Consider the following 24732-nt stretch of genomic DNA (forward strand, 5'->3'; position numbering starts at 1 on the left):
ATTCTTATAGATAAATAATGATAAATAAGTTAGAGATTTCATCTCATTGCATCGCACACACAAGCATTTTTCAAGCTACCCATCACCTCACAGGCCTAGGCCAGGTTACCTGGGCTTGTTTTAAGACAGGGTCAGGAGGAAGTGGCTTAGTAGGCGGAGCAGGTCTGTCCTGAACCTGATAGGAGAAAACAGGAGGCAAAGGGTTTTGACAGCGAATGGAAACATGCATTGGGGGGGTAAATTAGTTATTAGAATTAAGCAGAACATATACAACTCAGATTGAGAAAAAATGAATTGGTTTCTTGAACATATGCTGAACAAAAATATAATCGCAACACGTAAAGTGTTGGTCCCATGTTTCATGAGCCGAAATAAAGATCCCAGAAATATTCCATACACACAAAAAGCTTATTTCTCTAAAATGTTGGAAATTTGTTTACAACAACTGCATTTTATCGATGGCTATTTGAATGCACAGAGATACCCTGACAAGATCCTGAGGCCCATTGTCATGCCATTCATCCGCTGACATCACCTCATGTTTCAGCATGATAATGCACGGCCCCACGTTGCAAGGATCTGTAAACAATTCCTGGAAGTTGAAAATGTCCCAGTTCTTCCATGGCCTGCATACTCACCAGACACGTCACCCACTGAGCAAGTTTGGGATGCTCTGGATAGACTTGTACGACAGTGTGTTCCAGTTCTCGACAATATCCAGCAACATCGCACAGCCATTGAAGAGTGGAACAGGCTACAATCAACAGCCTGATCAACTCTATGCGAAGGAGATGTGATGTGTTGCATGAGGCTAATGGTAGTCATACCAGAAACTGACTGGTTTTCTGATCAATGCTCCAACCTTTAAAAAACGCCCTCCACCAATCAGGCCTTTATGGTAGAGTGGCCAGACGGAAGTCATTCCTCAGTAAAAAGGCACATGACAGCCAGCTTGGAGTTTGCCAAAAGGCACGTAAAGGATTCTGAGACCATGAGAAACAAATTGGTCTGATGAAACCAAGATTGAACTCTTTGGCCTGAATGCCAAGTGTCACATCTGGAGGAAACCTGGCACCATCCCTACGGTGAAGTATGGTGGTGCAGCATCATGCTGTGGGGATGTTTTTCAGTGGCAGAGACTGGGAGACTAGTCAGGAATGAGGTTAAGATGAAGGGAGCGAAGTACAGAGAGGGCCTCCCGAGTGGTGCAATGGTCTAAGGCATTGCATCGCAGTTGCTAGCTGTGCCACTAGAGATCCTGGTTCATGTCCGGGTTAGGGGAGGGTTTGGCCGGCAGGGATATCCTTGTCCCTCTAGTGACTCCTGTGGCGGGCCGGCGTATGGACGCTGACACGGTCTCAAGGTCTACAGTGTTTTCTCCAACACATTGGTGTGGCTGGCTTCCAGGTTAAGCTGGAAGGGACAAGGATATCCCTGCCGGCCAAACCCTCCCCTAACCCGGACATGAACCAGGATCAAGAAGCAGTGCGGCTTGGTTGGGTCGTGTTTCCGAGGACGCATGGCTCTCGACCAGTTTATTTTATAAATTAGCAAAAATGTCATTATGTGGTATTGTGTGTAGATTGATGCGGGAAAGAAACAATTTCATACATTTTAGAATAAGGCTGTAACCTAACAAAATGTGGAAAAAGTCAAAGGGTCTGAATACTTTTTGAAGGCACTGTAAATACTGTAGTAGTACTATATTTATATACTATAGTTTTCACTGTAGTGTTTTTTGACTTTACTGTACACTGTAGTGTTTGTGTGGACATGACTGTAGTATTTACAATTTACTATAGTATAAATGCAGTAGTATTTCTATAGTTAGAGCTTCCGCTTCGGCGGTGTCCAGATTGTCAAACCGGCCTTGAGCTATCCCGGAATATTCTGTAATACCGGCACTGAACAGAAGGGGTGCTATTTTCAAACTCCATTGAGCCTCTGTAATCCAAAGGTTAGCAATGCTGATTTTGCAAGAAGCTAACCACTTAGCTAGATAACCAGCCAGCCAGAAAATTCTACCCGCTGACTTACAGCTGCAACTAGGTTCAGACAGCATTCCTGTGTATATTAAGACACCACGGAGTCAGCGCAAGATATGGCTTAGAAAATGTACCTCAATCCAGGGATGAGAAATGCGTTGTACTCCGAACTGTCCCATTATCCCAACTGTTACACCGTGAAGACAATGGGACAATTAGGAGTACAATACATTTCTCATCCCTGGATTGAGGTACATTTTAATCTACACAGGAATGCTGTTTGAACCTAGTGCAGCTATAAGCAAGCAGCTTGGATCTGCTGGCTCATAGATAACTAGCTACTAAACTAGCAAACCAAATGCCCAACTACAGAGTATTGAGTATATTTTAGACAGTTAAATTAACAGTTATAAGATATCTAGCTGTCAAACATTTAGTGATGAATTCCATACTGTATCTAGATCACCTGGCGTGTGCTGCGCAACAGTGTGTGACTCACAAGGCTCCGGTCTTTTGTCATTGTGTGCTTGTAAACAAACACAATGTGATTAGGGACTATCAGTAAACTTCATAATGAAAAATAATGTGACAGGTGGAATGAAGAATGCAATCTTCTTTATCTCCTAACGTATTGCACAAGTTGACTACAGGTACCCTACTTAAAAAGTAGCTAAAATAAATAATAAAATAAATAGTTTCAAAGATATTGACAGTATTGAAAAACCATCCTGTGGCTATTTCCAAATACCCCAGTATACGGTATACTGCCCAAGCCTAAAATACTATAGTATTTATTATAGTGTTTTAGTTTTATTATCTTTGACATAGAATTGGTGGCTTTGTCCTTGAGGAATCCTACTGGACAAATACTAAAACATTTCCATAACCTGTAGGTAGAAATTCTATAGTAACTACTACACATGATTAAGGTATACTACAGTGTGTAGTATAGTATTCTACAATACACTACAGAACTATATAGTAAGCACTACACAATCGAGGAGAATACCAGTGTGTTGTACAGCATACTACAAAATTATATAGTAAACACTACACGATCGAGGGATACTACAGTGTGTAGCAGATTATTCAACAGTAGGGATTAATATTTTCCATATAAGTTCCAATACTGGGAATAATTAATATTTATCCTGAAAGTTCCGGTAAATAGCAAAAAAAATCAGATGTGCCCATTTAAAGAGTTTAAAACCAAGATATGGTCACTCTGCCAGGGTTCTCCCCAAATAAGAGAGTAAAGATTTCAGAGAAAATGAAACTGATATTTAGTAATGATAGAGTAACTGTGTTTGATCGCCAATGACATCGTTGTGAATTGCGAAACAGGCCGTTCATAAATTCTGAGCCTTACGTTCCTCAATTAATTCAGCAAATTTCAGCAGTAAGCCATCTCGACACAGAGCACACCCAGAGTAGAGTTGTTGAATCACTCAAACTTTGTAACGACAGTCAAACAAAAAGTCAAATTACCAAAGTTGCTAAGCTTGCTAGATAACCTTCAACGAATGACAGAATATCTCCTCTTTTTGGCAAAAATCGAGTTAATGATCATACGGATAGCAGATCAGCTCAAGAATAACAGGAAGATGAAGAGTGGAAATAGTTTAAACGTCAAAGTAACTCTGTTTTCAAAACATCCATATCTACTCCCATATTGTTTGTTGAGCTCACATTCTCTACCGAAGCTCTATGGCAGCAAGTCCGAGACAGCGCAGAGAAGTTAGAGAAGTTAAAGAGATGTTAAAGCGGTATTTTGACATGCATAGGCGAGAGACATGCTTTGATAATGCAACCTATGGATTACAGAATAAAGTTAGGAATTTTCATGCAAGACAGGAGTCAGGGTTTTGGATTAGAAAATAGCCTAGGCTTTAGGACAGGAGAATATATTATTTTTCCCTCATCCCTACCCATAGATTTCATGCCTGTGACAGAGATGACTATGTAATAAATTGTGCATAGGCCTATCAAATTTGTGACTGTCTGAAGACTCACTGAAGAGGCAATGACAGCTCAAAGAGGCACATGTTGTTTTATAGGCTATACTGTAGGGCTTTCCTGTAGGGTTCATTAACTGCAGTTGAGTCGCGTGTGCAGTCCAGCAGTGGCAATTACGAGTGTACTTTGAAGTTATCGTGAATTTGTGTGAAGTAAATACGCTAGACTAAAGGCTACCATGCGACATCCTGTTTGGATAATGTGCTATTAAATATTTTGCTAATCTGAAAATGCGCATGTTGTGTATTTTGTGGAATTGCATTAGTGCTGACATTGGGGAGCATTTTTGTAATTTTCCAGGTGTTGTCATTTAATCTTTTCGGGAAATGTGTGTTCATGGGTCAGTCAAGGGATCTCGATTACCCATGTTAATCCCTATTCTACAGTTTACTACAGAATTCTATAGTAAGTACTATAGTATTCTATAGTAAACTGTAGTATTTTTTCATGTGGGTCAACTCAGAGAGATTGACGTCTGCTAAATAGCTAATATTATTACAACAAAGTCAGTGTTATCGATTTCATGTACAGTGCATTGCGAAAGTATTCGGCCCCCTTGAACTTTGCGACCTTTTGCCACATTTCAGGCTTCAAACATAAAGATATAAAACTGTATTTTTTTGTGAAGAATCAACAACAAGTGGGACACAATCATGAAGTGGAACGACATTTATTGGATATTTCAAACTTTAACAAATCAAAAACTGAAAAATTGGGCGTGCAAAATTATTCAGCCCCTTTACTTTCAGTGCAGCAAACTCTCTCTCAGAAGTTCAGTGAGGATCTCTGAATGATCCAATGTTGACCTAAATGACTAATAATGATAAATACAATCCACCTGTGTGTAATCAAGTCTCCGTATAAATGCACCTGCACTATGAAGAACAAGGAACACACCAGGCAGGTCCGAGATACTGTTGTGAAGAAGTTTAAAGCCGGATTTGGATACAAAAAGATTTCCCAAGCTTTAAACATCCCAAGGAGCACTGTGCAAGCGATAATATTGAAATGGAAGGAGTATCAGACCACTGCAAATCTACCAAGACCTGGCCGTCCCTCTAAACTTTCAGCTCATACAAGGAGAAGACTGATCAGAGATGCAGCCAAGAGGCCCATGATCACTCTGGATGAACTGCAGAGATCTACAGCTGAGGTGGGAGACTCTGTCCATAGGACAACAATCAGTCGTATATTGCACAAATCTGGCCTTTATGGAAGAGTGGCAAGAAGAAAGCCATTTCTTAAAGATATCCATAAAAAGTGTTGTTTAAAGTTTGCCACAAGCCACCTGGGAGACACACCAAACATGTGGAAGAAGGTGCTCTGGTCAGATGAAACCAAAATTGAACTTTTTGACAACAATGCAAGGCGTTATGTTTGGCGTAAAAGCAACACAGCTCATCACTCTGAACACACCATCCCCACTGTCAAACATGGTGGTGGCAGCATCATGGTTTGGGCTTGCTTTTCTTCAGCAGGGACAGGGAAGATGGTTAAAATTTATGGGAAGATGGATGGAGCCAAATACAGGACCATTCTGGAAGAAAACCTGATGGAGTCTGCAAAAGACCTGAGACTGGGACGGAGATTTGTCTTCCAACAAGACAATGATCCAAAATATAAAGCAAAATCTACAATGGAATGGTTCAAAAATAAACATATCCAGGTGTTAGAATGGCCAAGTCAAAGTCCAGACCTGAATCCAATCGAGAATCTGTGGAAAGAACTGAAAACTGCTGTTCACAAATGCTCTCCATCCAACCTCACTGAGCTCGAGCTGTTTTGCAAGGAGGAATGGGAAAAAATTTCAGTCTCTCGATGTGCAAAACTGATAGACATACCCCAAGCGACTTACAGCTGTAATCGCAGCAAAAGGTGGCGCTACAAAGTATTAACTTAAGGGGGCTGAATAATTTTGCACGCCCAATTTTTCAGTTTTTGATTTGTTAAAAAAGTTTGAAATATCCAATAAATGTCGTTCCACTTCATGATTGTGTCCCACTTGTTGTTGATTCTTCACAAAAAAAATACAGTTTTATATCTTTATGTTTGAAGCCTGAAATGTGGCAAAAGGTCGCAAAGTTCAAGGGGGCCGAATACTTTCGCAATGCACTGTACCTATAATAAGGGCACATATGAACAGTGTAGGTGGAAAAACTATTTGAGTGACAGTCAGGGAAGGCCAGGCTGGGTCATCGTGGTACCTTGTTAGAAGGCAGCGATGGGGTCATTTGGATGTCACTCTGGCGGCTCCAGTGGTACCTCAGAGGTTGAACCTGTTCCCCGTTACGAGCATCCACTCGCTCGGTGGCCGGGGTCCTGGGAGACAGCACACACTCACACATTACCATAAAGTTCATACCACAATTTCAATAATGGGGTGCTAACAAATAGTAAGCTGAGCACTGTCATAAGAGGTAAGAATTATGTTTCTCTATAACACTGGTCCAGCCCTCAAAGAATGGCTGTTTGGTTACAATACACATGATATTACAACCTAGGGGAATAATCAGTTATGGTTCTAAAGAGTCAGAGGTCATTGCAGTGGTACAGTAGAAGTAGAAATGAGGTTGACAGAAGTAACACTTAAAATAAGCTTATAAAACTGAGACTCTACAGAATGGTCACCATCACTATCCACGAAACCGGCTCTAAAGGAGTCTTATCTAAAACATTGAAGAAATGGGGAACTAAACTGGGGTGAGTTTCCCAAAGCCTTCGTAGCATTTAGTTGGTCGTTACATCCTACTTAAAGTGCATCGCTAGTATCTGAGCTGATTACTCAAAAAACATATGTTGAACTAAAACTGATCAATCAAATTCTCTCTCTTTAGATTATAGTGACTTATTTTAATATGGACCAACGTTCACAGATATTTTTGCAAACTAGAGAGACTCTTGGGTGTTATATGGAACACTAAGCATTACTGTTGCACTTCAGTAACGATTCGTCGTAAATACACAGCCCAGAACTGAGCAGCTAGAAACTAATTCCATGCCTTTACTCTACCCTTAACATTTAGTACCTTTTAGCCTGTTCCACGGCAAACACCAAGCCCCAACTCTCACAATGGGCCACACTTACCCCACTGAATTATGAGTAGTGAAAAACACAGTTAACTCTGACCTCCATTTATTGATGAAGTGCAAGATAATTAGACATGCACAAGGTTTCATTCCATTATAGCTATTAAAAAAACACCATGGCCGAAATTCTATCCATACTGATAGCGGTTTTCTGCACTGCGCAAACATATACATGCTATATAAACACTGTAACTAATATGTGAACACAGCTGGTATCCCCTGGATCAGGGCTCTCACCGGCTCTGTTGGCGTCCGGTGCCCTTGTGGAAGAGGCTGGTAGTGCCCAGACAGGGCAGGTTGCGGTGACAGCGGGGGAAACGCAGGGCGAGGAAGAGGAGAACCACTGGCAGGATGAAGAGGAAGATGACCAGCAAGGCCACACGTGCCGGGTCAGATCCTGGAGATACAGAAAAAATTGGAGGTCTTGGTTATCATGGCAGACATAGAATTAAAGCTGGGTGCATGTTACTTATTTCATCCTACTTTTATTGATACAGTGTCCCAATTTCTCAAGGATTTGATTAAGATATGGAGTGTAAATCTATGAGTGCAGTCAAGTTGTGCATTAACAGAGGAACGGTGAGGTACCTCTAGGTGCTCTTGCAGGGCCACTGTCCACACTGCCTCCATGGCCCGTGTACCTACAGTCTGGAGGAGCCCAGCCCACGTCACAGTGGCAGTTCTTATTGCTGTTGCACACCTGGCAATGTCAGAGAGAGGATATTGAGCCATATTATTCATTTAACATCAACAACAGTTTGGACCAGTCAATTGAGAGCTATACAATATTACTTCTATAAGGGGAGACAGGCAGCTGGCTTGCTCACCCCGTGTCCGTTGCATTTGCTCTGACACTCGTCGACGCCGAACAAAGACACATCCTGACACCGCTGGTTCCAACAGGCCTGAACCACAACATGGTCAGTAATAACAATCATCATTTTAGATATGCATGTAAGCTTAGATAACAACACAGCAAACCTCCCTATTCCAAAGGGTCAAATGACCCGTTCCACAAAAACAGAAGTATTTTGCATTGTATTTCTATAGTTGAGGAAATGCCCACCTTGCCAAGACCACACGCGGTGCCCTGTGCCACCATGGCAGGGTCGGAGACGTCGTCGCCAAGGTGGAAGTAGGTTCCCCGGCAGACAAAGTCGCTGTAGTTAAATTTTACTTTGGTGGTCAGGATCTCAGCGCTGGTGCCTAGCAACGGACGGTCGTTGCCTCCCTGGCACTGGAGCCTCCCACAATGCACATCTCTGAAAAGTCAGACACAGTCAGAGCAACAGTCAGACATATGGAAGTGTTCATTAGGCACCAAATGGAAGAAAAAGGACTGAATCAGGGCAGGACTACAGGAACTTACCAATAAAATATGCTAATGTGTAATCTGTTGCAAAACATTTGCTATGATGTTCCTTAATGAACGTGGTACCTACTTGCTAGGGCAGGGAATGTAGGTTCCGTTGGCCATCTGGCCACAGTTGCCGTATTTGTTGCCCTGTTTGTTGACGGAGGAAAAGCAGACAGGCGGAGCCCTGGTGGAATCTGAAAAGAAAGGGGAGTTCAAACAATCCTAGTTGTCGCAAAGATTTTACAGTAAAAGTGTCTGAACAACACTGCCTCCTGAGTTTATGAGCCATTCTTAATTCTCCATCTCTGCAACATATGGCATATGAGGATTTGATATGATGTAATAACTCGCCAAAACAGTTTCTTCAATCAAACACTAGTGGTGACATTATATATAGGAATCCTTTGTCCAGGGAAGTGTTCTCTGTTGCTTTTAAAAGTTCCAGTTCCGCTGACCAGTCAGTCCAGAACTCTGGGGTTCAGATCTCTTGAGGTTCCACAGTACTTGGTAAAAGTACTGAAACAAGTCAAAATAACTAGCCACTAGCTCCCCACAGTGGTATCACTCCCAATGGTTATCGGGTCCAGAACATTTGACCAATAGTGTAACTCACTAGGTCCCCACAACATCTGGCACTGTGTGTTGAGGCTGGCGCAGACACCGCTGTAGCAGTAGGAGGAGCCTTCCTCGCAGGGCTCGCCGTTCTGCAAGAACACGTTGGGGGGGCAGTAGGGAGAGGTACCAGTGCAGTGCTCTGGGAGGTCACACTCCCCCAGGGGCTGCCGACACATCCATCCACCTGAACGCAGCTGGTCAGACAGAGAAAATAGACAGTAGATCAGTAAAGGAGTTTATGATTTGGACCTTTGTTCAGCTTCTTGTGATAGATCATGTAATAGTTTAGTTCATTAGGATCACTATTAGCTATTGCACATGCAGCAGCTACTCTTCCTGGTGTCCACATAAAACATACGTGACAAAATATAGAACTGTAATAGACAAGAACATAACATATATAATTATAGTTATAATAAATATGAGACTAATGAACTGAGCTGATTTAAATGTAGGTGTTCAGTAGTGTGTTCAGTGATGGGGTTGAGTGTGTGAGTGTGTGTCAGTAAGAGTCCAGTGAAGGAGACAGAGGCAGAGAGGCTTGCCCACCCTGCAGTTGTCACAACAGATGCCATCGGAGGAACACTGGGCCCCAGGAACCAGTTTACAGGTGGTGGCGTTGCAGCAGGGATCGTTACACTCCTGGACACCCAGAGACAGAGACACTTAATAGTTTATCCTAATCCCTAAATTAGGGATCTTCAACCTTGCTTTCCCAGGGATCCCCTCCCAGGCAAACTGGCGACCCTGGGACCCCCATCATACGTTAGTAACATAAACATTGAAATAACAAAATAAAATGTGAAATTTGATATTTATATTTTCACGGGCCCCCTAATTGAATACCCCTGACCTAAATCATAAAGTCTGTTAATTGTCATTGGGATGAATCTTGTCCAGGAGGCAGCTGTGCACGGTGGTCAGTAGCTGGCACATCCACAAAGCCACAAAACCAGATTTTAAACCTAAACCAAACCTTAACCCTAACCACACTGCTAACCTTATGCCTTTATCTTAAATTAAGATCAAAAAGCACATTTCTTTTCATTAATTTTGTATGATATAGCCAATTTTGACTGGCCCATCTAGAGGAAACCGCTCAGTGCTGCTTCCAGGGCAAGATTCATCCAAATAAACATCAACCTGCATCTATGGTGAGTTATGCTGTCCTCCCTAAAAATATCAAATTTACTGTCCAACATACATCCAGCAGGCCGCAGTCACACTCCTCTCCCTTCTCCACGTAGAGGTTTCCACAGCGTGGCCCCCCCAGCAGTTTCTCAGGCTGGGGCACGTTGAAGAGGCACATCCCCCCACCATGGAGCAGGCTGAGGGACAGGTCTCTGGCACTGCAGCTGCTGAACAGCTGGCCTGGCATGAAACTGGAAGAGAGGGGCAAAGAGAACAAGACAAGATGCTCTTATCCAGAGCTTCTTACAAGTGCATTGAAATGAAGTGCCTAAAAATGAACATAATAAAAGGCAACTGAGGATCAGGCAAGTGAGGATCACAGCTGCACATAACTGACCCTCTGTTTTGTATCATCGACATTGCATGGCCTGGTGCTTCTGTAATGCACGTCAAACCTAGCCCACCATAGCCCGCTAGACCCTCACCCAGTAGATGGCTCCATGATGCAGCCTCCCAGGCGTGGTTCATTCTGACACTGGCAGCGCCGGTCGGCCGTGTCGTGATTCATGCCCAGATTGTGCCCGAGCTCGTGGGCAATGGTGGACGCCACCCCCAGTACACTGACCAGGTGATCCTACCCACGGAGAGGGAGAGAGAGACACACACAGAGTCAGTCTACCACCAGACTTATACTGTCATTGTGGGGCAGATACCCCTGTACTCCACTGATAAACCTAACTGAAGCTAACTAACTCACCACATTGACCCCTCCTGACCGGTCCTTGGAGCACATGGAAGACTGAGATGCCATTCCCACTGTAGTTCCATCAAATGAGCCCCCCCTGGAACAGATCAAACACATACAGTTATAGTTAGTCTATTTTCACAAAGAGGCCATCCACTGGTATATACACATGTATTTGGGATGAATCTGCTTCCATAATGTACAGGTGTGAGAAAGGCACCGATTAACTTCAACCAAGTCCATTTGACTACTCACATAATGAGCTGAGCATTGTCGTGGCGCAGGCGTGGCAGCAGCTCTCTGGTGCGCCACTCCAGGAAGCGGTTGAGGGTGTCTGAGGGACTCTTGTCAACCTGGATCTTATCTTGGTCACTCCAGATCTCCACCCCAGTTAGAGCCACACGCACACTCAGCGGCCGGTAGAACTAGAGAGGGGTAGATGAGGACCACCTTGACAAACCAATGAAAATCTAATACAAATTTACAGTGGCCAGTTTATTAGGTACATCCATCTAGTACCGGGTCGGATCCCCCTTTGGCTCCAGAACAGCTTGAATTATTTGGGGCATGGAAACGTTGCTCAATTTGCATCAAGCGACCTAATGTGTGCCAGGAAATCTTCCCCACACCATTACGCCACTGCCACCAGCCTATACCGTTGACACCAGACAGGACGGTGCCATGGATTCATGCTGCCTATGCCAAATACTGACTCTGCCATCAGCATGACGCAACAGGAACCAGGTTAAGTTGGACCCGGCAATGTTTTTCCACTCCTCAATTGTCCAGTGTTGGTGATAGGGTGCCCACTGGAGCCGCTTCTTCTTGCTTTTAGCTGATAGGAGTTGTTGTTGTCTGCTGCAATAGCACATCCGTGACAAGGATTGACAAGTTGTGTGTGAGGTGGCGTCCTGCTCCATTATATGCCTGTTTGTGGCCTGCCTGTTTGCCTGCACGATTCTTGTCATTCTCCTTTAACCGCTCATCGAGCTGTTTTCACCCACAGGACTGCCGCTGACTGGATGTTTTTTGTCTGTGGACCCATTCTCTGTAAAACCAACACACCGTCGTGGGTGAAAAGTCGTTTATGAGATACTGGATCCAACGCGCCTGGCACCGACAATCCCACCACGCTCAAGGTTTCTTAGTTCGCTCCTTTTGCCCCTTTTAACGTTCAACCGAACAGTAACTGAATGCCTTGATGCCAGTCTGCCTGCTTTATACAACAAGCCACGTGACACACTGTCTGTAGGAGCGAACCATTTTCATGAACGGGATGCTGTACCTAATAAACTGGGTGTAAGACATCCTCCAGAAATGTAATTTGACTTTTGAAAAGTGATATCCCAAGTATAAATACAGTAAAGTACACACACTAAAGGGTGAAAACATTTGTTTTTCGCAAAATAATGTTTTTTAGACACCTGCAAACTTCAAGGAGTAGGGCATTCAAGGAGTTCTGGTCTATTGGGAATACGCGATATCGTCGACCTCCTGCTTGCTTGAGGAACAATAGAGGAGCAGGAGACGATAGAAGAGGAAAGGCCTACCCCACCACTTGTGCCATGTCACGACTTACCTGGACCACTTACTGAGATGTGGCTTTTGTCAAGTAAATCAGGTGTTAAATGAGATGAAAAGGAGACAACTTTAATATTAGGTTACATACCCAGTCTACTTGGTTGGCCACATCCAGCATTCGATAGATGATAGTCTTGTTGATTTTCTGATAGTTACGGTACTGTAAAAAATAACAGTTATTGGTTAGGACAATAGAGTCAGAACATGATGTGATTGGTCTAAATGTACTGGGGTCTCTTCAAAGTGCAGCTATGTCAGTGCCTCGCTTACACTAGGGGGCATTGTCGTACATTAGCCTTATCATACATTACCTCTTTGTGATCAGCTACAAGCACAAGCTCTATGTACTTGGTCTCTGAGAGAATATCCCTCTTACTCTGCAAAAAAGCAAAGTGTAAACAAAAGACATTCGGGCCAATGTACACTACGTTGTCGACAATTTCCAGCAGTGGCAAAAACGTCAGTAGTTCTAATCCCAGGATAAACAAACATTTGATTGTTCTTCCAGCCCCTCTCACCCTGTGTGGGACTTGTGGTGGGATGTGGATGGGAGGTACAGGTGTATGGGACACCCCACAGCCCCCAACACTACCCCTCTCCAGAGGTCTGGTGGAGTAGAGCAGGTGCATCCCCTCCTCCTCCTCCTCCCCTCCACTCTCCTCTGCCCCCTCCTCGTCCTCATGTTCTTCCTCAGGCTGCAGCTCAAAGCTCAGGGTGGAGTTGATGGCCACCACGCCCCTGAGAGAGAGGGGAATAAACAGGGACTCACTCAACAGGGAGTCAACAGGGGCAGAAAATGCCGTCCAAGTTCAAAGTAAATACAGTTACTTCAGGGGAGGACATTGTTCAAGGCTCTGCTAGCAACCAGATGACCCTTTCTACATAAACATGACCCTAAACCGAGTATATGGCCACATGGTCTGCCCACGCAGTAAAGAGCTCTAAATAACTCCAACTCTAAATAAAGGTCAAGAGGATTTTCCATGGATTTCCGCCAAGTTCATTTGGATATCCCTAAAGTATCCAAGCCAGCGGAAGGGACCCCAGATTAAAACTGGCGCTCTCTCAAATCGGGTGATTAGTATGCTTGAGGAGGTCAGAGTTCTTTCAGATTAATCTGGATTGGATTAAAGCCACCTCACAGTCGATCACTCCGCCCCACTCACATAACCATGACGTTGTCCGTACTGCAGGTGAAGTGAAAGTGCCCTTAGTAAAAGACTTCCCCTTTATAATAATAGGTTTACCATATAGTGCACCACAAAGGGTTTAACTGAGGTGGGTGATTGTGGGATAAGGCTGACCCCTGTTTAGATCACTTTACTGGTTTTAAATGCATTAACCATTACATAACAGAGAAGGAAATGCATATGCTTAAGGTCATAAGGTCATGCGGGTAAATTTATTGAGCTGTTAGGCTCTATTTCTTAATGGAAAACCTAAAAGGCATGATTACACAGTATGAATTTGTATGATCTCACTTCCATGGGCACCATTCTCAAATCAAGAATGTTGACTGGGTACATCTACAGGGAACATTGTTCGCATGCTGTTGCCTTGCTTGTGAAGTTCCGTGAAATTGTAGATTCCTTTGGGTGGTGACAGAGGGGAAATTATCCTAATTTTGACAGGCCACATACCATCCTGTAGTTTTGACAGAGAGTTGATATTATTACCTGAGTCCAGAGCAGGTACTGAGAGCCACCCTGGACTGTGGGAAGCCTCTCACTGAGCCGTGGTAGTAGCAGTGAGTCTAGGAGATAACAACCAGGGAGAGAGTAGTCAACATAATATAATGACAACATTATTATCCAAGCTCATATGAACTAACTTACCGTTAACTATCCCTATAACAATTCTACCTATAACAAATCAGAACATTTACAACACATTACTTACCACTGTGCTCTCCTCTAAAGACACCCCAGTGCCATTAGGGAGGTAGTAGAAGACATTGGGGGGCTTGGGCAGGAGATCACTGTAGGGAGAGGACAGGGTTACTGTTACTACTTCCTCTGAAGATTTGTCTGAAGTCCGATTTTTTTTTATTGCTAATGATAAAGCCCTTTATGAAACTATGAAGTCTTAACTCAACAATGGCAAAGGTTGGGCCATTTCAGCATCACATCTCCCCATTCAAGTAGCTAAGGCCTAATATTAAAATATATGTCATTTTCTGATATTTCAAAAGGGAGTATATTATGTTAGTGAGCTTACTGGTTTTTCTCCAGGTCCAAAAGATAGATGCTGCCTCCAAATTGAAGACCACACTGTAGCTTGTCTGGGTGACCATTCTGTGAAAGGAGAAGAAACATACACCTGGTAATGTGTACTGTGATTTTTATCCTCATAAGTCAGTGGATAATTTAACTAACTGTATTGCGAAAACCGGTTGGTCATTTCCCCCTAACAACTGTTGTGCTAAAGGTGAACAAGGACTTTGTGTGGCCAAATTAACTCGTCGTCCAACAAAAATGACTGTTTGCTGTTGTTATTGTAATCGCTCAATGTTTCAACATGGTGTATTCATGATTAGCATGTGATGGGTGTCTTAATGAGCGAATGCAGCCAAGAGCAGCTTGAAGTGGCAAACGGGGCAAAGGGACAATCTCCTTAGTGAAACAGCAGTAATATCCAGTACCACCATGTGGTCTTTCTTAATAAACCTGTGAAGGTTAAAGGATTGAGGCTTAGGAAGTCCTGTATAGTTCATAAAGAACAGGTTATGTACACAATGACCTATATCCTTTAGAGGCTGATGGACAACATTTCAGATGTAGTAGACAGCTATGAAGCTCTTGTCCTTTCTCTGCACTAAAGTTCCATTATTACACAATGCTCAGATTGGATAATACTATATACTTTGAATCCCTTCAGCCAATCAATACTCATCCCATCAAACCAGTCAGCAGACATGAAATGAGATGGTGCGATTGAAGTTATACTTTGTCTATGGCTGCAGCCGCCCCTGAGCACTACCTGTCAACTCTTACACCTGCATGCTCTCTGAAATAGACCGAGTCTCTAAATGCATGCAGCACCCAGTCCTTGGTAGGCACTGGCACCTAAGCACAATACTAGAGCCCAAATGGGCTGAATCAGACTGTCAGCCAGGGTTATCCCTCATAGGCACTAAGGACCAGGCTATAAATAGACTTCCTTTACCTGCTGCACATTTCTCTCACCAAACGCAGAGGCAGCGGGGCAGTGGATAAATGACGTCCTATCCCTCTTTTCATGTCCGTTTCCCCTGCGCTTCCATCTCATTATAGTCATTCCCCCCAGCGGGAACTAACCTGTCTCCCTCAACACTGTCTCTCTTCCTGCCAATCAGTCACTTTCTAGCGCATTTAGCGGCTCCACCTTTGAAGACAGTGAGTAAGTGCAACCCTTCCTGTTGGTGCTTCCCTCCTTCCCCACCGCAAAGTGCTGCTTTCTCCTCTCCAGCTAACTGACAGGAATTGGCAGAGGCTTGGATATGGGACTAGAACTAGGAGTACTGGCAGAAAGGAAATGGGTGGTGACAATATGCCAGAGAGGTCTGTTCAGTTCCAAGTAGCGGTTAGTGACTATGAGGAACCAAAAAGTCTACCTCCTCTGTGGACCGGCGAAATCATGCTGGATAATGTCATTGCCGGGTACCTAAATCCAACAACAACTTACACCCAATTCACTCAGAAGTATTCTACTGTCCACAGTCCCAGAAATATTGTAACATCATCATGGTTCATATGACACAACTGTGTCCCTTCACCATAGGCTCCAAGAGGCTATTAGTAATAACATAACTATTCACACTGGAACCCAGTCATTGGATATGTACAAAATATAACTGGTTCCACATCCAAGAATATCATAATCCAAGAGGAATTCCAGAAGTAGATGCTAATAATTAAGGGGGATTTCCAATACATTTGAATGAAAACACAACTCTGGTCAATTTCTAGTTTCTAGAGTCTTTATCATAATCAGAGTGCTTTGGTGAGGTCATTCACCACAGTATGTAAGGAGAGTGTGACTGACTTATGTTGGGTGGGTCTGTGCTGTTGTACTGCCATGGCAAGAGTCCAATGGGTAACCAACAAAGACTCCAGGCACAATGGTGGAGATCTGGCTAAAAACTACAAGGCAAAAAACAAACTACAGTAAAATGTCAGTTATGCAACCAAAGAGAAGAAAGAATAAGGGAGAGAAAGAGATGGGAAGACATACAGTACATGTACACACTCAAACATCTGCAGCTTTTGGCAAGCTGCCTTGGATTGGGGTTTTGGGGTGAGAGGTCAGAGTAGAAACAGGGCTCCTTCCAGAGAACAGCAGAGCTACATCTGTTCAGGGCTCTAGTGGAGGATCACACCCAAATATCTGTAGCTCAGCCATGACACACCCACCCTCTCCACATTTTGTTTGTCGTTGCCTCACTTCTACCTTTCTCACCCTCTCATTTGAGCATTACAATTTATCTTACATTCTCTCTCTTATCTTCTACTCTCTCCCCCCTGCTAAACCCTTACGTCACACTCGCTACAGGTCTCTCGGTTCACTCTCACTGGCTTCTTACACCTCTGTCACTCTCTTATCGACAACCATGTCCACTCCATCTCTGCTGCCATTACCTCTCCTTCACCCTCTCCTCCTCTTATTTCCCCCCTCTCCTTCTCTCCCTCAGTGAGGTAAATGTCCCAGGCTGATCTCCTGCTAGTAACAAGATGAGCTCACCGCCACATGAATGCTGGGTGGGGTCCATTCAGACCCAGAGCTGCTTGTGACCCACAGCAGAAGAAATAAACCAGGGAGGAGGAGAGGGGAACATGGGCGGAGGGGGTGTAACGGAGGAAGGGAGAGAGGCAGGGACAGGGCAAGTCGTGATTCCTCTCCAGCTCTTTCAGCTCAACAGAAGAGTGCAAGGGAGGGAAATACAATCAGTCAGCTCCTGGGATGTCTGTCTTCCTCAGTCCTTGTAGTGCTTCTCTGTTATTTAGTCTGTTATTTAGCAGCCCTGGATCCTGTTTATGGATCAAGTCTGGACATGTGAACGGGGTGTGCACGTCCACTATCTGGGGGAAATCTCTGGGTTAGTTCATGACTTGTGTATCCATTTGCATTACAATAACAGCCAAGTGAATTCATGTACAATGGACAACATGAGGTAGAGGAGTGTCACATTCAACTCCAGTCCCAAAGGGAAAGTGGTGTTTGCTGGCTCTGCTCATCTTCCCTAGCACTTGACTGATTCATATTGATGGACCAAAGAGTGAACACTTCCTGTTTATAGATGTTCAGCAGATTGTGGTATGAAGGCAAGAGTGAAAACCATTTCACTGGAACTCATGTGTGCCTCTGACTGTTTTCTATACCGCTGTGCATGGATATGCAGAACTAACCTCACCAATAGGAAAAGCCTGCCTACTGGCATTACCTTCACTTGGGCTCAGAGAAGTACTCAGTGATTTGAATGACTTTTGGGGTATAATGAATGATCTGGTTATATAAACAGGACCCCTGGTTGGGGATTTTATTTATTTTTATTTCACCTTTATTTAACCAGGTAGGCAAGTTGAGAACAAGTTCTCATTTACAATTGCGACCTGGCCAAGATAAAGCAAAGCAGTTCGACACATATAACAACAGAGTTACACATGGAGTAAAACAAACATACAGTCAATAATACAGTAGAAACAAGTCTATATACGATGTGAGCAAATGAGGTGAGATAAGGGAGGTAAAGGCAACAACAAAAAAGGCCATGGTGGCAAAGTAAATACAATATAGCAAGTAAAACACTGGAATGGTAGATTTGTAGTGGAAGAATGTGCAAAGTAGAAATAAAAATAATGGGGTGCAAAGGAGTAAAATAAATAAATTAAATAAATACAGTAGGGAAAGAGGTAGTTGTTTGGGCTAAATTAGAGATGGGCTATGTACAGGTGCAGTAATCTGTGAGCTGCTCTGACAGCTGGTTCTTTAAGCTAGTGAGGGAGATAAGTGTTTCCAGTTTGAGATTTTTGTAGTTCGTTCCAGTCATTGGCAGCAGAGAACTGGAAGGAGAGGTGGCCAAAGAAAGAATTGGTTTTGGGTGACCAGAGAGATATACCTGCTGGAGCGCGTGCTACAGGTGGATGCTGCTATGGTGACCAGCGAGCTGAGATAAGGGGGGACTTTACCCAGCAGGGTCTTGTAGATTAACTCAAGACCATTCTTTAAACGGCTCAATCCACCACACTTTCCCTACAGACACTATCTTAAGTAGATAAGAGCCCCCTCCTCCCCTCACGTAAAGAATCAGTCTTACCATGCTTGGGTGTAAGACAATAATGCCCCCCCTCACACACTCGGCCGTCTTAATGGTAGGATAAAGGGTTGGGGTGGCAGAAATGCTTACTGTCAACACAGAGCGATCAGGCTCTGAATTAGCTGAGATCCCCTTCTTAAGCTGTATTAAGGTGAAGCCCCTGCTGCACGCCTTACACATCAGAGCTCTGTGTGTGTGTGTGTGTGTGTGTGTGTGTCACAAGTCCATTCATAAACAAGTTGGTGTGGAGGCTAATAATAGCAGGCACCAGAGAGGTGAGCACTGAGCAGCAGAACAACTCAACAAAAAAGCATTACCTGCAAACTGATAACATGTCATACATGTCTGTATTTTCTTCTAAAACATTTATTTCCAACATCAATGTGGCAACTGTCTGAAAGTTTGTCTGACAAAGTAGATCTAGTCATGGTTCAACGTTGACAGAAGCTATTCAGGCCAAGTCAAGTGCCTCTCCCAAGAGGACACAAGTCGCCTGCTCCACCATAAGAAATTAAACTAACACTGTGGTGACTGCATGTTTTCTTTAATATCTCACACATACAGTGGGAAGAACAAGTATTTGATGACCTACAAATCGGCAGTGTTTCCTACTTACAAAGCATGTAGAGGTCTGTAATTCTTATCATAGAAGGTACACTTCAACTGTGAGAGACGGACTCTAAAACAAAAATCCAGAAAATCACGTTGTATGATTTTTAAATAATTAATTTGCATTTTATTGCATGACATAAGTATTTGATACATCAGAAAAGCAGAACTTAATATTTGGTACAGAAACCTTTGTTTGCAATTACAGAGATCATACGTTTCCTGTAGTTCTTGACCAGGTTTGCACACACTGCAGCAGGGATTTTGGCCCACTCCTCCATACAGACCTTCTCCAGAGCCTTCAGGTTTCGGGGCTGTCGCTGGGCAATACGGACTTTCAGCTCCCTCCAAAGATGTTCTATTTGGTTCAGGTCTGGAGACTGGCTAGGCCACTCCAGGACCTTGAGATGCTTCTTACGGAGCCAGTCCTTAGTTGCCCTGGCTGTGTGTTTCGGGTCATTGTCATGCTGGAAGACCCAGCCACGACCCATCTTCAATGCTCTTACTGAGGGAAGGAGGTTGTTGGCCAAGATCTCGCAATACATGGCCCCATCCATCCTCCCCTCAATAAGGTGCAGTTGTCCTGTCCCCTTTGCAGAAAAGCATCCCCAAAGAATGATGTTTCCACCTCTATGCTTCACGGTTGGGATGGTGTTCTTGGGGTTGTACTCATCCTTCTTCTTCTTCCTCCAAACACGGAGTTTGTGGAGTTTAGACCAAAAAGCTCTATTTTTGTCTCATCAGACCACATGACCTTCTCCCATTCCTCCTCTGGATCATCCAGATGGTCATTGGCAAACTTCAGATGGGCCTGGACATGCGCTGGCTTGAGCAGGGGGACCTTGCGTGCGCTGCAGGATTTTAATCCATGACGGCGTAGTGTGTTACTAATGGTTTTCTTTGAGACTGTGGTCCCAGCTCTCTTCAGGTCATTGACCAGGTCCTGCCGTGTAGTTCTGGGCTAATCCCTCACCTTCCTCATGATCATTGATGCCCCACGAGGTGAGATCTTGCATGGAGCCCCAGACCGAGGGTGATTGACCGTCATCTTGAACTTCTTCCATTTTCTAATAATTGCGCCAACAGTTGCTGCCTTCTCACCAAGCTGCTTGCCTATTGTCCTGTAGCCCATCCCAGCCTTGTGCAGGTCTACAATTGTATCCCTGATGTCCTTACACAGCTTTCTGGTCTTGGCCATTGTGGAGAGGTTGGCGTCTGTTTGATTGAGTGTGTGGACAGGTGTCTTTTATACAGGTAACGAGTTCAAACAGGTGCAGTTAATACAGGTAATGAGTGGAGAACAGGAAGGCTTCTTAAAGAAAAACTAACAGGTCTGTGTGAGCCAGAATTCTTACTGATTGGTAGGTGATCAAATACTTATGTCATGCAATAAAATGCAAATTAATTACTTAAAAATCATTCTGGATTTTTGTTTTAGATTCCGTCTCTCACAGTTGAAGTGTACCTATGATCAAAATTACAGACCACTATATGCTTTGTAAGTAGGAAAACCTGAAAAATCGGCAGTGTATCAAATACTTGTTCTCCCCACTGTATAATCAGTCTGATCCTAATGGGGCTGGGAGCTACATGCATTTCATCAAAATAACGTTACAGGAATTACATTGTTCAGGGGATGGGTGGGTGTTGATGAGGGTGGACGGACAAAGTGTGAATCACAGACACATAGTCACACCCCTCCCATATGGCACCATCCCCCACCTTTCCTCTCATTTCTGACAAACAATCTAAAAACAGGTCCCGGTTACCATGGTTACACATTGCGTGTACTTTGAGTGAGTATGTGAGTCACTGGTGTTATGTTCGTCAGTATGAGCAGTAGGCTGTGGGTGCAGTAACCTCATGACAAGTGAGAAACGGCTACTCATTCATCAATGACTGCAGTGATTCAGAGGATAAACCACACAATAATGTAGGAATTAGGAGTGACTCTCCACTGAGTCTTAGCCAATGAGGCCCACTCAACTGTTATTTGAATGACAGTGCAGTGCCCTGGTTGGTTTTGAAACCAGTAAACAAACGCCTGGGTGCCTGATGGAGACTGCTTTGCCAATGGGATTCAACCTTTTGAAAGTTAACATTCCGATCCAGTAGCTGGCTTAAAAAGTGCAAAAATGTAGCCCTGTCATGCTCTTATTCTCTACTTTCCTCTATGTGTATGTGGAAAGGAGGAGGGTGGGGGGTCTGCTGTCTGGCTTCCTTTTTTGTGCTAATATAACAGAGGAAGGAAGTAGGTGCCTTGACATATTTTACAGGGAGCTTCCTGAATAAAAACTATGATCTGAGGAAGGTGGGGGGGACTGGGGCACTTTAAGAGGACGGACACTTCCTGTGCAGCTGACAGGAGGTCTGAAATCATACGCTGTAGAATTCCCCCATATCACTCACTCCACCCAGAGAGGAGAACATCATAACACTGACGACCTTCGAATAGAAATAAATGTGAGCCTCACAATTGGAATAACCAGGTGTGGGTTTGATGTTAGTCTGAGATATAAAACTGCATTTTAAAATTAGAATTCCCATGGGACCTGTAAAAATAGAATGGTTATTAACCTCTGACACTATCTAAAAAAATAAAGGCCACATTATAAGTGCTCTGGGATCACTGAATGAAGAATGGTAACATGTAAGCATGGAAATAGAAAGCAGGTAGTGAAGTAGGACCCAGAGTAAAAGTATGTATGTAAATGGCCCTGTGTAGAACGATACTCTCACACATACATTCTCTTGATTTCTGTAGTCTCACCTGCAAGGCCTCACTCAGACTTCTCTTGTGTCCGTCCACTACCACAAAGGGCCTGGTCCTCTCCAGTGGCTTGCCGTGTCTACTACCATGGTGGTGCAATGGACCTGGGGACAGGGAGAGATGGGATTCATAGGAAAATATTGTCTTATGTCCCTTGAGGCGCTATATTCAGATGAATAAATAACTTTGATACTATAACATCAGCGGATGGAGAAACTATTTTGTTAGTGCTAGTATTGAGCCTAAAATCTAAATTCTCTGCTAATGGCAACCTATTACCCAGCCCTAGTAGTCAGTGAACCCCCTTCCTCATGGGGCAATGCTAATTCTAAGATCAAGTCAGCCACATCTCAGATGGATATCCCTTAATAGTAAGGACAAACTAATGTGGTATACAGGCTTAGGGTAGGAAATCTAACATTTTCATTAAATGGTTTCAATATGCCAGGAAAAAAACTCTGCATTACAATCTAAACATGTACAATTCAAGATAATTGCACAAACCAATCAGTGATGCCGGATGTGCTTATAATAGCTCATGCTCTCCCTTTCTCAGCCCGCATATCTTCTGACTCCTTTCTTCACACACACATAAAACAGACACAGCTGCATTAACTTCAGTACAAGAGGCTCTGTGTCCCCTGTCCGTTCCTAGTACAGCTGTTGTCCAGAGCCTGTATTAGGCTTGTTATAGATGACTGGCTGGCTGGCAGGTGTCTCGAGGACTAAATAGCAGCAGACCACCTCCCAATGCTCATTTTACAATATCCTACTGAACAAAAATATAAATGCAACATGTTTTCATGAGATTAAATAAAAGATTGCAGACATTTTCCATACACACAAAAAACATCTCTCAAATGTTGTGCACATGTTTGTTAACATCCTTGTAGTGAGCATTTCTCCTTTTCCAAGATATCAAGAAGCTGATTAAAACAGCATGATCATTACACAGGTACACCTTGTGCTGGGGACAATAAAAGGTCCCTTTAAAATGTGCAGTTTTGTCACAGAATGCCACAGATGTCTCAAGTTGAGGGAGCGTGCAATTGGCATGCTGACTGCAGGAATGTCCACCAGAGCTGTTGCCAGAGAATTTAATGTTTATTTCTCTACCATAAGCCACCTCCAACATCATTTTACAGAATTTGCCCCAACGGTACTTGAACAAGCCAACAACTTGTCAAGCCAACAACTTAAAAGTTAAGCGAAAAGGTCTGAATCTCTTCACTAGGTGTTGGGTTTGACAGTCACTGAGCCAGGGACCAAGCACACATTGGTGCGGCTGGCTTCCGGGTTGGATGCGCGCTGTGTTAAGAAGCAGTGCGGCTGGTTGGGTTGTGTAGTGTATCGGAGGACGCATGACTTTCAACCTTCGTCTCTCCCGAGCCCGTACGGGAGTTGTAGCGATGAGACAAGATAGTAGCTACTACAACAATTGGATACCACGAAATTGGGGAGAAAAAGGGGTAAAAATTCAACAACAAAAAAAAAGGTATCAGATAAATATTCATTGTAATTAGCAGTGTTACATGCTAGGCTCCAGTATCGAGAGAGGTTTAACTGACTGTAGGATAGGCCTAAAATGTAAGGTAATTTTGGATGCATTTGAGAGTGCCCAGGCAAGGACTGAAATTACATTTTACTGACAGTTCCTTTGAAGTTGCCTGGGCTAAACTAGGGTTACTACAAATACCTACTTGTAAGTGAGGAGTGGGACGATACTGTTGTTGCGTTCAAAGGAGACAGCTTCTCTTGTGGCTTCTCCATCTCTGTTTTATTTGAGTTCAAATGACTTTCCGCCAGCAGATATTCCTGCAAATCGTTATCGTCCAGTAATCCTAAACGGCTACTAAGTAACGTATTTGATTGAGTCCGGCGAAATGTAACAGTCTCGAGTAGCACCAATGTTACCAGAGCTCCAGATAGAAACATTGTTGCGCAGTGACATTGGCTCGTGTCCATCAATTAATCCACCTAAAGGATGTAAAACAAGGCATTCAGAAACGGAGAAAGGCAACAGGTTCTGTCGGAGGCAACTATGTGGCTACCTCAATTTGCCTACAAGGGCAAATGTCAAGCGAAAGTCCATGATTGGCATCCACAAAAGCACGCGCAGAGCAGAAGTGTTGCATGGGCCAGTCAATCGAACGTGTAACTTTATTTCAAGAGGCTTCATTTACCTGCGCCATTAGCCCACACCATAAAGTCCTGTAATAAACCTCTAAACAAGACCGGCCCGCTGTCCGTAGCCTCTGGCCGCAGTTATCGCAGGGTCATATTTCCAGTACCGTTACCTTCACACTCAAGAGCTACTACAACATATGTCCCTTCCGTAGCGGAGATGAGCCACTGTGATCTTGTTAAACTCCCAAAGTGCTATCCAGAATATCTTAATTCCTGAAAGGCAGACAGTTTCGCACATGCAAGACATTCGGCAAAAGACTGAGTGCGTGTTTACAGCGATGGTGTAATCGCATTTCAACCCCCGTACAGGGCGGGATTTTCTCTTGTGCTTTAACTCTTTACTGCCTGAATCTTTCT

The 24732-nt window shown here is 43.8% G+C and overlaps 1 protein-coding gene across 3 annotated transcripts in view; it reads right to left on the minus strand.

Annotated features, from left to right (window-relative positions):
* The window catches only part of LOC110513176 (disintegrin and metalloproteinase domain-containing protein 15), a 31302-nt gene extending 6633 nt beyond the window's left edge, over window positions 1-24669 (minus strand). For 2 of the 3 annotated variants that reach the window (XM_021593156.2, XM_021593155.2), the window contains exons 1-21: window positions 23889-24669; window positions 22189-22292; window positions 14735-14811; window positions 14417-14495; window positions 14194-14270; window positions 13036-13255; window positions 12829-12894; window positions 12606-12677; window positions 11192-11361; window positions 10949-11033; window positions 10677-10825; window positions 10265-10442; window positions 9610-9702; window positions 9059-9254; window positions 8531-8639; window positions 8155-8350; window positions 7916-7993; window positions 7677-7788; window positions 7326-7485; window positions 6206-6320; window positions 110-175 (exon numbers count right to left, since the gene is read on the minus strand). In XM_021593156.2, the coding sequence (XP_021448831.2) occupies window positions 110-175; window positions 6206-6320; window positions 7326-7485; window positions 7677-7788; window positions 7916-7993; window positions 8155-8350; window positions 8531-8639; window positions 9059-9254; window positions 9610-9702; window positions 10265-10442; window positions 10677-10825; window positions 10949-11033; window positions 11192-11361; window positions 12606-12677; window positions 12829-12894; window positions 13036-13255; window positions 14194-14270; window positions 14417-14495; window positions 14735-14811; window positions 22189-22292; window positions 23889-24153 (2667 nt within the window). In that variant the 5' untranslated portion in view covers window positions 24154-24669. The remainder of the gene's footprint in view (window positions 1-109; window positions 176-6205; window positions 6321-7325; window positions 7486-7676; window positions 7789-7915; window positions 7994-8154; window positions 8351-8530; window positions 8640-9058; window positions 9255-9609; window positions 9703-10264; window positions 10443-10676; window positions 10826-10948; window positions 11034-11191; window positions 11362-12605; window positions 12678-12828; window positions 12895-13035; window positions 13256-14193; window positions 14271-14416; window positions 14496-14734; window positions 14812-22188; window positions 22293-23888) is intronic. The other variant, XM_021593159.2, reaches the window with a different exon arrangement.
* Window positions 24670-24732: the final 63 nt, after the last annotated feature.

The sequence above is a fragment of the Oncorhynchus mykiss genome, chromosome 3 (assembly GCF_013265735.2).
Source record: "Oncorhynchus mykiss isolate Arlee chromosome 3, USDA_OmykA_1.1, whole genome shotgun sequence".
Lineage (NCBI taxonomy): Eukaryota > Metazoa > Chordata > Actinopteri > Salmoniformes > Salmonidae > Oncorhynchus > Oncorhynchus mykiss.